The 12,556-nt window shown below is 39.4% G+C and overlaps 1 protein-coding gene across 2 annotated transcripts in view; it reads left to right on the top strand.

Moving 5' to 3' along the window:
* The window catches only part of CSNK1A1 (casein kinase 1 alpha 1), a 52,013-nt gene extending 44,608 nt beyond the window's left edge, over positions 1–7,405 (top strand). For both annotated transcript variants that reach the window (XM_034779143.1, XM_034779140.1), the window contains exon 11: positions 5,895–7,405. In XM_034779143.1, coding sequence (XP_034635034.1) covers positions 5,895–5,902 — 8 coding nt within the window. In that variant the 3' untranslated portion in view covers positions 5,903–7,405. The remainder of the gene's footprint in view (positions 1–5,894) is intronic.
* Positions 7,406–12,556: the final 5,151 nt, after the last annotated feature.

Below are 12,556 nucleotides of genomic sequence, written 5' to 3'. Positions count from 1 at the left end.
CGCTATTAATTGCACTTTTAATCGCACTGTTAAACAATAAAATACCAATTGAAATGTATTAAATATTTTGGATTTTTTTCTACATTTTCATATAGTATTCTGTGTTGTAATCAAAATCAGTGTATATTTTTGATTACAAATATTTGCACTGTAAAAATGAGATTTTTTCAATTCACCTCATACAAGTACGGTGGTGCAGTCTTTGTTGTAAAAGTGCAACTTACAAATGTAGATTGTTTTTGAGTGGTTATGTACAAAAAAAAGTAAAACTTCAGCGCCTACAAGTCCACTTAGTCCTACTTCTTGTTCAGCCAACCACTAAGACAAACAAGTTTGTTTACATTTATGGGAGATAATGCTGCCCTCTTCTTATTTAGTGTAACCAGAAAGCGAGAACAGGCATTTGCATGGCACTTTTGTAGCCGGCATTGCAAGATATGCTGAACAATTGTATGCCCCTTCATGCTTTGGCTACCATTCCAGAGGACATGATTCCATGCTGATGACGCTTGTTTTAAAAAAAAAAAAAAAAAAATTGTGACAGTTCTCTCCCAAGGAGTTCAATGTCCCCTGCTCTGTTTTACCAGCATTCTGCCATATATTTCATGTTATAGCAGTCTCGGATGATGACCCAGCATGTGTTGTTCATTTTAAGAAGACTTTCATGACAGATTTCACAAAACACAAGATACCAGTGTGAGACTTCTAAAATAGCTACAGCTCTCGACCCAAGGTTTAAGAATCTGAAGTGTTTCCAAAATCTGAGAGGGGCAAGGTATGGAGCATGCTTTCAGAAGTCTTAAAAGAGCAACATTCTATGCAGAAATTACAGAACCTGAATTACCAAAAAAAAAAGAAAATCAACTGCTGGTGGCATCTGACTCAGATAATGAAAATGAACATGTTGGTCCGCACTGCTTTGGATTGTTATTGAGCAGGACCCGTCATCAGCATGGACACATCCTCTGGAATGGTGGGTGAAGCATGAAGGGACATACAAATCTTTAGCGCATCTGGCACATAAATATTTTTGCGACACCGGCTACAACAGTGCCATGAGAACACCTGTTCTCACTTTCAGATGACTTAATAAGTGGGCAGCATTATCTCGTGCAAATGTTAACAAACTTGTTTGTCTGAGCGATTGGCTGAACAAGAAGTAGGACTGAGTGAATTTGCAGGCTTTAAAAGTTACGCTTTATGTTTGAATGTAGTGGTTTTTGTACATAGTTCTACATTTGTAAGTTCAATTTTCATGATTGCAGTACGATACTTGTATTAGATGAATTGAAAAATACTATTTTTTGTTTTTACAGTGCAAATACTTGTAATCAAAAATAAATATAAGCACTGAACACTTTATATTCTGTGTTGTAATTGAAATCAATATATTAAAAATGTAGAAAACATCCAAAAATATTTAAATAAATGGTATTCTATGGTTGTTTAACAGTGCGATTAATCATGATTAGTTTAATCGCTTGACAGCCCTAGTATATATTAAGTGTACCCGCTTGGGTAGCAAAAAGATGTACCAAATCTAGTGTAAAGACTCTATTTAGTTGTAAATAGCATGTTTTAATGGTTATGTAAACAAGAGAATGCACCTTTCTTTAGAAAATAACTGAAGTACAAATGGAAAAGTTGATTAAAATGATTTAAATTGAGGTTTTCCTCTTGATGACTTAAATTGCCGTGATTTAAATCAGTCCGCCACCCTGTTTGCTAAATTATTAGATGTGTTTAGAAATGGGGTCTGTGAAAGTAGACTCTCCAGTGCTAACCAGATGTAACAAAATTGTTTTCCCCAGAGGAGTTAAAGAAATAGTCTGTCTTCTGGTACTTTAGTATTCTAACATGTAAAGTGTCAGAGACAGAACTGCAGAGGCTGGCTAGTACAGGTAGTTACTGCAGAGACCGTAAGTACAAATACTCGAGCTTCCTTTTGAAATGAGACTGGAAAATTCAGGTTGCTAGTAATGATCTTGAATGTACTTTATCAGCTTGTCAGGTGAGCATGGAAGCATAGCAAACCTGGCCCTTCAAACAAAGAAGGCTTTAGTGTATAGGAAGCTCCAGTATCCTAGCTACAAAGCTTTCATTGCGGTTTTGGGTCTGGTCTAGACAGCTGTCCTTTTGAAAGTAACATAAGATAATGCTGTGCCACTCAGTAATGAAAACTCTCCAGGTTTTAGTTAAGTGAGCATGTATCCTTTTTCTCCATTCCTGTCTAAAAATTGGGGGTGGGGTGGAGGAAGGAACATAAACCGCATCTAGAATAGGAAAATGAGGTGCTTCATAAATGTTGTCTAACACGTGAAATTTTTAACCACTTTGTGCCTAGTGTAGGCCTAGAGGGGGTCAAAAAATTTGTTAGACAGTGATGGTCAGTCCTAGGGCTATAAAGTAAAACTGTAGTCAGCTAACTGGTGGATAGGGAAAAGTAGTTAGGAGGGAAGCCAGGAAACCGCCTCATCTGAAGGCTACTTGTACTGCTCTATGGAAAGAAAGGTAGTATACCACAGGGTCTCAACAAACTGTTGGGACATGCTTTTGCGGGAAGACATTGTCCCAACTCTGCCTTTTCATCCTAGGACTGGACAGCTACCAGAACCAAGAAGTGGCTCTTCGTGTGGTGGCAGCAGCTATTCTGTATTCTTTTCTCCTTCTCGCTCCCTCCCCAGTAGTTCCTCTAACGCTTCTTGTATGTTCAGGATTGCTAGAGGAAAACATTAAGGGGGTTCATGGATTCCACAACATGAGACCTGTCTCTCGTGCCCTCTGTGGTGGGGATGCTCCCATCTCCTTCCTTGCTTTGTTAATCCCACAGTCCTCCATCAGTAATACAAAGGAGAGGCAGCATGAGGGCTGGTTACTTCCAGTACCAGGACACTGTATCCTGGATAAGTGTTCTTTTGTCAGAGCATTGCATTGGCTCTGGGCTGAGGCAAGAGTTGAAAGCAAGAATTAGCTGAAAAACAGCTTTTAAATTTGAAAGCTTCTCTTGTCAATGAAAATATTACAAACTGTGGTAGAATGTCTGATGTTAAAGCCTAAGAAGGCAAAGAAATGGCAACAGTATTTTCCCTTGGTGTTTAATGTTTGTAGTACTTGTATCCAAAACACTGCATGCTGTTCATCGATCATGGCAGTACCCAAGACCTCACTGAGCAAATTCTGATATTAGGCAAAAGTGGCAATGTAAAAATGAGCTTTTGTTTGCTTTCATATTTTCCCAGATTCAAATAAAATTTGTTTTATTGAGATGTTTTCTAGCTTCTAACACCAGAAACGTGAATTTGAGCAGATTTTTGTGCATCTTAGATCGTCCCCAGTAATCTGCAATTTGATCTTGATGGGTTCTTTTTTCATGACCCAGAAGATCCCAGCTCATTATGCCATAGCCGTATGGACTCTGTAGCGCTGATCACTGTAAACTGGCTGCTTTTGTTCAGAGATGGGACTCAAACCTACTGAATGTGTTGTTTTTAGATGATTGCTTTCCTTACCATAAACTCTCAAACTAGTGAATCTAGTTCTGGTCCCATAGTTCCTAAATGGCTATTAGCATATAGCAAGATTTCCAAACTTACACTCTGACGCCTTTCCTCACTCATTTCAAAAGACATGTACTATTGGTTGTTCTTTATGCAGCTTGACAACTGGAAACAAAGCGCTATTGTCACAAGACTAGCCAATTCGGTGGTCCACAGGCCACAGTTTCGCCACTGATGTAGAATATCCTACCTTGCTTAACGGTAATACAGAACACAGGAGATTCACGTGGTTGTTGCATTTGTTTCCTTTAGTTTCATCCACTATCGTAAGTCATTTCTTTAGATCATGCCATTTGTGTTATCTTGTACATTGAGTATCTGTGATGGAGAGTTGATAAAAGTTCTAAAGATGTTTGATTTCTTGAGCATAAGAATTTCCAAAATGCAGTGACTCTATAACAATGATAGGTGTGTAGTAATAGAGGCATCTGAACAAATGATATGGTAAAATGACACTAGTGTTGGACAGTTTCATGACCAGACTGCTGGGGGTCCATGTACATACCAGATTGTGGTTGCCAGTCTAATCAGCATGACATGCCAAAGTACAGCCCCAGTATCTGTGTAACCAATGCTGAGACTGTAGGAAGCGTTGGTCAACTTGGCTAAGACTATCGCAGCAGAAGGACACAGTCACACAGGAAAAATGCAGACTGCACAACAGTAGTTTTTTCCTGTCGCTTTTGATGGGGGTGCTTAAAAGAAGGTGGTGTAATTGCTGAGCAATTTAAATGCTTTTCAAATTAGGTGCAGTGCACTCTTGACTATTTTACCAGCCTATCAGAATGTGAATAGTCTGAAGCCGCGTAATGATTTGGGACGAAACATGTCAGATGGGCCTTTATCTTTCAACTAAAAACATACAGCTGCAGTCATTTGGATAAGGCATATTAAAGATGAGTTGCAAAGAAGAAAAGAATCTTGGACTCTAATCCTTTTTGGCTTCTTTATTTGAAGTTCAGTTTTCTTTACAGATCGTAAAGTATTTTTTGCTTGTTTCCATTAGAAATCTAAGTGCTGTGTATTCTGGAAGGCTCTCCGACTACAGCACTAGTGAAATGGTGATGTCACAAGAGCTAAAAGCTGAGCAGTTAAAGGAAAGGGATTTTTTTAATCACTGGTCTTAAAATTATTTTTAAAAATCTGTTTAATGATTGACTTTGGTTAAAGGAAATCTGTTAAAGTTTCAGCATTTTAGTCCCTTCAGTAAGTCATTAGTGTTCAAACTTCTCTCAAAAATGCCTGACTTTTGTTTTTTTTAAAGTTCAGAAAACAAAAATAAACAACCTTTCAGGCCTTTATCGCTCATGAAATAGCAATGGCCACAAGTCCAATTTTAAAATACTTATTGGTCACCTTTAAAGGTTTTGGGGTACCAAAATGACACCTCGTGGGGGTGATTTGATTGAAGGTTTCTTGTGTAGTAAATCTAGTGGCTGCATCTGTTTGAGAATAGAATTAACTGCTCTCAAATAAATTTGAGGGGGAGGAGGGAGAAGGTCTATCAGATGGCCAGAGACATTCATTCATAAACAAAATGCACCTTGATTTGTGAACATCTCACTACAACACTTCAATCTGTAGTGTTCCTTAGAGTCTGGGGCCTGCCTACAATTCTTCTTAAACTTGAGCATTCCTAGTAGCACCATTAAAAGTAGACCACTACAAAGGGCATAAATGAAGCCCTGAGGGAAAAGTAATTGGTGCCCAGACGAAGCAATGGCTCCCACGCGACACAACACAATATGCCTTTTTTAAAATGATATGAAGCAAAATACCTGATTCATAGTTGCTTCATAGTGGAGTGAAAAGGCATTTTAAAGTATTTCTGCACCGTTCCAAAATGGTTCTAATCAGGCTGGCCCCAAAGAAAAGGATAAAATCTGCTTCCGGCCACTTGATGCTCCTCAGAAAGGCAGTACATATGTACTGCCATCAGGTGACCTGTGGTGACATTCTGTAAAATACACACACAGGACATTACAGACAAGTAGAAAACAACTCTGAAATTATACCCTGCTTCCTAGTGGCAAGAACACATCTTGTTCTTAAATTATATGGCTGGCTGCCAAACTGAATGCCCATTTGAAGGACTTTGCATTTTGTTAGTGCATATGTGTACTGTTGCTATACATTTATAACCGTGGTGTTGATTCAGAACAGTGATCAGTCAAACCATGTTTAGCTTTAGAAAAGGAAAGCAGGGACCATACCATTCTAAAATGGAACAACATTTTCCCTGTAAATGACCATAACTATTTGTGTTTAACCCTGCCATCCCAGAGGCTATTCCTTTTCTTTTCAAATATCAGTAAGTTGCCTTTGTTTATCTTACAGGTTTCTGAGCATGAAGAGAGGAACAAATGAAGCAGAGCAGATCGGAGCAGGACTTGACACTCCCCAAATCCTAGAAATTTTAGTTCATACGTACACTTGCCAGTGGTTGTGGGCAACCATTTACTTGGTATAAAGAACTTAATTTCAGTATAAACTGGCTCTGGGCAGCGCTGGTGATGCTGCACTTTGAGTTGTAGCAGCAGCTGTAATTGTGAATTACTGAGATAGTGAAACATGGTGTCCGGTTTTCTATTGCATTTTTTCAAGTGGAAAAGTTAACTAAATAGTTGACACAAAATGGTGGAGAAAATTGTGCATATGCCAATTTTTGTTACCTTTTTACTTTGAACTACACTGCTTATGAGATCTCATTGTTTTGGAAGAATGCCATGAACTGTCTTCAGCAACAGTTGTGATCATTGTAAATGCTCACAATTGTGCACTCTTTCTGGTTATTCCTCCCTGGGTTTTGAAAGTTGTACACTTAAAACATTCTTAAAATTGTTGGCTTCTATGTGCAACATACCAAGCCAGCTGACATGGTAGTAACCAAAGATTCCAGTTTTTAAGCGTATGAAAGACTCTGCCTGCTTACCTGTGCTAGAAATAACAGCATCTAAAGTGAAGACTTAAGAGAAACTTAGCGACTACTAGATAATCTTTAGGACTCTGCATTAACTCTATAATGTTCTTGGTATAAAAGGAAAAACAGCATATTTGTCACAGAAATTTAGTTAACATCTTACAACTGAACCTGTATGTAAGTTGCTTAGATAAATGTAATCACTGTAAACATCTATATGATCTGGGATTTTGTTTTTATTTTGAAATGGGAGCTTTTTTGTTTACAAGTTCATTAAAAACTAAAAACTTTCTGTAAGGAAATGAGAATTTTTTTTTAAATTTGCCTTGTTAATTCAGTCTAAAGAAAACACCACTCCAGTTTTTTTAAACAGACAGTTTCAAGGCCATTTGTTAAGCAAAAAAAGTCATATTTCTTTCTAAATCATTTTAGATTTAGTATTGTAATTCTTCCTCACTTTTGTTTTTAAATAAATTTTGTATTTTTTTTTCCTTGAGGGGGAAGGGCAGTCTTGCATTTTTTATAACCTGCTGCATTGATACTCAGCCCTCTATAACAAGAGATTGGCATCTTTTGAAGACCCCCCCAGTATTGACAGCCCACAAGCGTTGCCGTTGTCTTGCATTGGCTGGACTGACTTGTGATTATTAGTTTTGAAAATTTAGAATGGAAGTGTTTGGAGGGTTTTAAACCAAGGCATTTTCTTTCAAGTTCTTGTGAAGTGGATATGATCAAATTAACTCTTGTTCTTGGACAGCCTCACATCGTGCAGTGTTCACATTGGTTACTGCGCTGGGCTTTCCTCCTCACTCTTACTTTAGCCCAGCTGAAAGAAAAGTACTTTTATTGCTGGTAATTCTTTAACAGTGTAATTTATTCCTTTATAGCATGTCAGAATAAATTAAAAAAATCTGAAAATGCTGCCAGATGCCTATTGTGTAAATGGTGTTTTGTACGTTAGCCTTTTTAGACTGTTTCCATACATGTAGCAAAGTTTTTGGCCAAGAGGCATATTTTTCTTGTTGGAAAAGATCTTTAATTTGAAAAATTCTTATTATTCCAAGTCTGCAATATGTCCTGTGCACTCTTAGTAAAGAGACTGAGGTCACAATTATAACAGACTACAGCTGTTCCAAAAAGTGGGCAATCTAATGGGGGGTGGCGGGCGGAGGGGCTCGTATTCTAGTTTTCCTGATAAGATGTTAAATTCATATCTGCAGAAACCTTTGTCTTGTGAGCTGGCAACTATATTAATAAACACCACTTCAATAGTTAACATGGGTAAATATCTGTTTGGATGGGCGAGGAGTTTGAAAGTGCTCAAGATCTCAAATATATCAAAATATACTTCCAGTGCTTCTGTCTATGTATACGAAGGGCTTTGTTTTTCTTTTGTAACTTTGCCTTTGAGTTTCTTGCAGCCAGAGGGGGGAGGATGCTTAAGATAGCTACATTTCCAGAGTGAATGGGGAACTGATTTCTTTCATGTATTTTTGGGGAGTCGGGGTAGCGGTGAGGTTCTAGGTGGCATTCCTCTGCTTCATATTTTGCCAAAGGAAACTTGAAATTCTAAGCATTTGACAAATCCCAGTCTCAGTAATGGAAACAGCCCTATTTCAAAGGCACCTGTTGCCAAAGCATCTAGGCACATAATTTACAACTAGGCAAACCACAGTAGTCTAAGATATATCTAAACTGAATGGAAAGTCCCACTTCTTAAAACACACTGGTATAAGTGGAAGACATTGATCTGAAATGTAAGCTCCTCCTGGACAGCTGTCATATTTCCAGAGAGGATTAGTTGATCTGAACTTCATAGGCCACCAATACTATTTCCTTGCAGAGATGTAGTTCCTCAAAATTGTGGGGGAAATGCCATCACAGCCACTGTCAGCTACTGTTTTGGGAAGATACGACAGTTGTAGGGGGAGAGATTCCTTTCCTGTGTAGTTTATAATCTTGTTCTTCCACTTGCAAATGAGTTTGTAATGGATTATCAATGGGGCAAAAAACGTCAGCAGGTGTGTAGCACTATAAGCGAAATCCATTCCTAGCTGCCTGCCTAGTTCACCTAGCAGGAAAACCTGGATTTGGTGGAGTCAAGAGATCCTGTTAAACTACAAAAATCAAATTGTGCTACTTCTGTGTGCAGGAAAGGATGGAAACTAATTGCTACTATTTAATACGTATATATGGTTCTTGTTTGATGTGAAAACATGAGTCTAGCATGGGAGATGCTGTCATATGCACATCAGTCAGTATGGCATTGTTTTGGAAGGCCCTTCCCACTCCTGCAGGCATCGGGCTGAACAACGAATAAGATAGAATCTCTTCCAGAGGGTGGACACTAGCTGAATGTTGAATGGCTGTATACTGTGCAATACATACTGTAACCAAAACCTAAAACTGAAGCCAAAGTACTAAATTCTGTGAATCTGGGCTAATGGTTTTCAGTTTCAGCTCTGCCAGATACGTGTCATGGGTGGTTCCCTTACTAATATCCAATGCCCTAAAGGGCAAAGCAAAATATTTTGCAACAGATTTCCAAGCAATTATAATGTACCTACAATGGTCATATATAAGCACAGACTAAGATCCCATCCCTTGCGAACTTGCCTCTTAGTGAGAACCAGCGTTCCCGGCAATTGAACATAATACAATAAAGAAAAACAGAGGTTTTAAGCAATTTTGTAACTGTTTAAGTCACCAAGAGCATACTGTCACTTTGATGCTGTTTTTAAAGTGTGGGCACATTACCAGGTTTGTAGGGCTCCTCCAAAGTTCCATGCACTTTTCTGTTCATGTTAGAACAAGTGCTCTGCTTACTGCTCTGGGTATTAGCAGTGGGGGTTCTGGTAAGTGATTCTAGCTTTTAACTTGGACATGCAGGTTGGTTTAAAAGAACGGAGCCTGCCAAATGTTTACCAAACACATTGAAAGCCTGTTCAATGTATAACCTTGATGTACGCAATCTTTAACCAAGTTTATTCTCTTGAGGTGCCTGAGGGTTCTACTGGTTTTTATTAAACTTTTGTACCTAAACTCAGTTGTTGAAGAGATGTATCTATTCTGTTCTACTATTGTAAGTGTGCTCTTCTGAAAGGTCCCCTGGACTTGCATGTGGCTTTGTGGATTGTACATACACTGAAGTGGGAATTTTGCATCGAGGAGCCTACGGTGTCTAGTTCAAAACTTACATCCAGTGAGCTTTTCACATAGGGTTTTAATTTCCCTTGATACTGTTCTCCAATTTAGAAGATGTTGCTGAGCCAGCCTGCTTTCTCAGCTTCATCTGTTCCCTACTTAGAGTGAAGCCATCATGCTGAATTCATACAGCCTGATGTCGTAAATGCAAGTTTACAAGCACCGCAGACTCCAGCAGAAAGGTGAAGTTGAGCTGTGAGGAAGAGCTCTTTGCTGCAAGCACAAATGTCTCCCATAATTGTAATGGGGCAAGCAAAGGACTAAAGAAAACCACCTTTCTAGGGCAGCTCTCTCCATGGCTTGCTCTAGTGTGGGACAGTAGATCTTTAAAGTTCCATTCTGTAGGAATAAACCAATGGGCCTTTGATGCAAATCCTGTATGCAGTGAAGTCTTTTTGGGCTGGTGGTCAAGAAGCGTAAGGCTGGCCCCTGCACGGCCTTGAGGACTACTTGGATGGAAACCTTTCCAAACTACACATGAGAAGCTGCTTTGTCCCAAGTTGTGAAGAGAAAGTTCTCCCCTTAACACACACTGTCCCAAAGAAAATGGGTCTTTTCAAAAAGAGTCTTGCAGGTCCCAAACATACTATTCTTCAGCTGAGTTTGAGGCATTAAAGTTTCTGTACACGAAAGCTTTGGTCTAGTTGACTCATTGAATGCATGCGTCAAATAGCATGTGCAAAGGAACTGTTCACAAGTGCAGCATGCATAGTATGACTGCCATTAGTAGCCAGTGCTGATTTCAGAGAGCTAGGATTAATTTGTGAAGAAGAGATGAACTCCAGGTGAAGTAGGTAAACTGGAATCAAATTTTCAAATACTCTATACAGCTAGATTATTATATAAAGCCAAAGTACTTCGTATTACTAATGGAAAGCTTTAATGTTTTGCTTCCTGAAGGTACTTGACCAAATTTTCAGTAAATATTTAATCTTTGTTTTTGTATTTTTCCCTGCCTCTAATGTGACCCACTCGCTTCTCTCCTGGGTTTATCAGTCTGAAATATTTATTCTGGTTTTGGGAAACCCTAAATTTCCCATTTGGGGGGTTGAATGCGGGGAAAAGGAGCTGCTTGTACTTCAGTGGATCTTGGTTCTCTACGGTGCCCGTGCAGAATGTCAGTATTCATAGCTAAGGAGAGGAAAAGTCTTGAACAATTTTTTAAACTAACAAAAGGGGGGCAGCAATTTGAATGGAACTAGTAAATATTTCAGAAGATAGGGTGGGAATCCTGAATTTAAGTGCATACTGGGTAGAGCTTGCCAACTTACCTAAATTTAGACACCTTTTGTTTAGCAGCAGAGTTTTAAACAGAATTTTTTTTAAAGGCACAGTGAAAACAGTAAATCAGGATGTAATAAAACACCTGATCAGAAAACTGATTCCTCTTCTTCTCTCCATCCCCCTTCTTTTAAAAATAAATCACCTTTGACATAATGCATGGACTGGCTCATAAGCTTCCCTGCTGTTGGGGAAGTCCCTTCTCCATGCACCTGTGTAATGACCTACTCCTGGAGACTAGGGTTTTGCTCTGTATAAACAGCATTACCTAAAGCAGTGTTTTTCAAACTGGGGTATACATACTCTTAGGGCTATGTGAGAAAAATCCTGCCTTCCCACAATTCCCTGGGTGTGCCTAGAAGGCCAGACATTCTCCATGGTTTGCTGGAAAAGAATCAGAGTGGCTCTGCTTATTGCAGTGCTAAGAACCATGGGATATCTCCCACTAAATCCTAGCACCTCAGGCAGGTGAGAACAACATCTGTGAGGACCCAGTAACTTGGGTATGGCTTTGCAATATAGCTGCTCACACCTAGACCAATCTGGGTATAGGCAGGGAAATTGAAAAGGGACACCAATTCAGAACTCACGTTAATCTGATCTTGTAGCTATAGAAAACAATTTTTTTTGATTGTTTGCTTTGCCTGGACAGTGCTGTCAAATGTTTGCCTCCTGTGTTTGTATGACAGTTTTACACTGGCTGAGAGCAGCTCAAACTGGAAAATACCAGAGGGGAGGGACACAAGTCTAGGTTCCTTCTAGCCTGGTTATTGGAAGCAATTAAGCTAAGATTTCCATGCTGAACTCCTTTCTTTTTTTGGTTGGCAGTTCCTCCTGCAGGAGCAGTTGGTATTTTAGAAGGACTACTTCCAAGAGTATGCTGCTGTTGTGTCATGACATGTAAAACGGCAAGCCCGGCTGGTTAATATGTCTTAGAAGCATTTCTAGTATTTAGGGCCATTACAAAATCTAGAGCACTCATTAATAATCCTTCAGGAGAAAGCGCCAGTTCTTCCTTATGTGACTCAGGAGTTTGCCAACTTATGTCACACAATTGCAGTGCAGTGATGCTAGTAGGCAACACCTGAAATTCACACTGAGTCACATCCTGGAAATATACCCCACCCTGCTTCCCTCCTCACTCTTCACAGGGGGGGAACAAAGTGCACAGCTGCATTGCAATTAGCCCTAATAAATGTAACTACTTTTCACTCTGCTAGGTGCACTAACTGGAGTCAGCAATATTTTTAATAGATGTGCTTGTGCTACAGTCACTCCAGTGCCCAACACTTATCCATGTTTTACATGAGTTTATAGGGCTCAGTTGCAATGAGCCCTATCTGGCTTGTGATAATGGCTTTGTGACTAGCATTAACCTGGTAGCAAGCCCCATAAACTGATTACGCCATCCATTCTGTAGAATGAACTTTCTCCCTGCTGACAACTCTTTAAATTCTCTCTCATCTGACCGTTCCTGTACCTCTTGATAACACTCAGAGCCTCTCCTCTCAGCGGGCACATGTTGAGGGTACTCAGAATGTGTTCCCTGCAATTCAGAGAAAGACTTGCTTTTCTTCCAGTCTGACATGTGCTC

The sequence above is a fragment of the Trachemys scripta genome, chromosome 8, assembly GCF_013100865.1.
Source record: "Trachemys scripta elegans isolate TJP31775 chromosome 8, CAS_Tse_1.0, whole genome shotgun sequence".
Taxonomy (NCBI): domain Eukaryota; kingdom Metazoa; phylum Chordata; order Testudines; family Emydidae; genus Trachemys; species Trachemys scripta.
The sequence above is the reverse complement of the archived record's forward strand: the minus strand, read 5'-3'. Positions and strand labels throughout refer to the sequence as shown.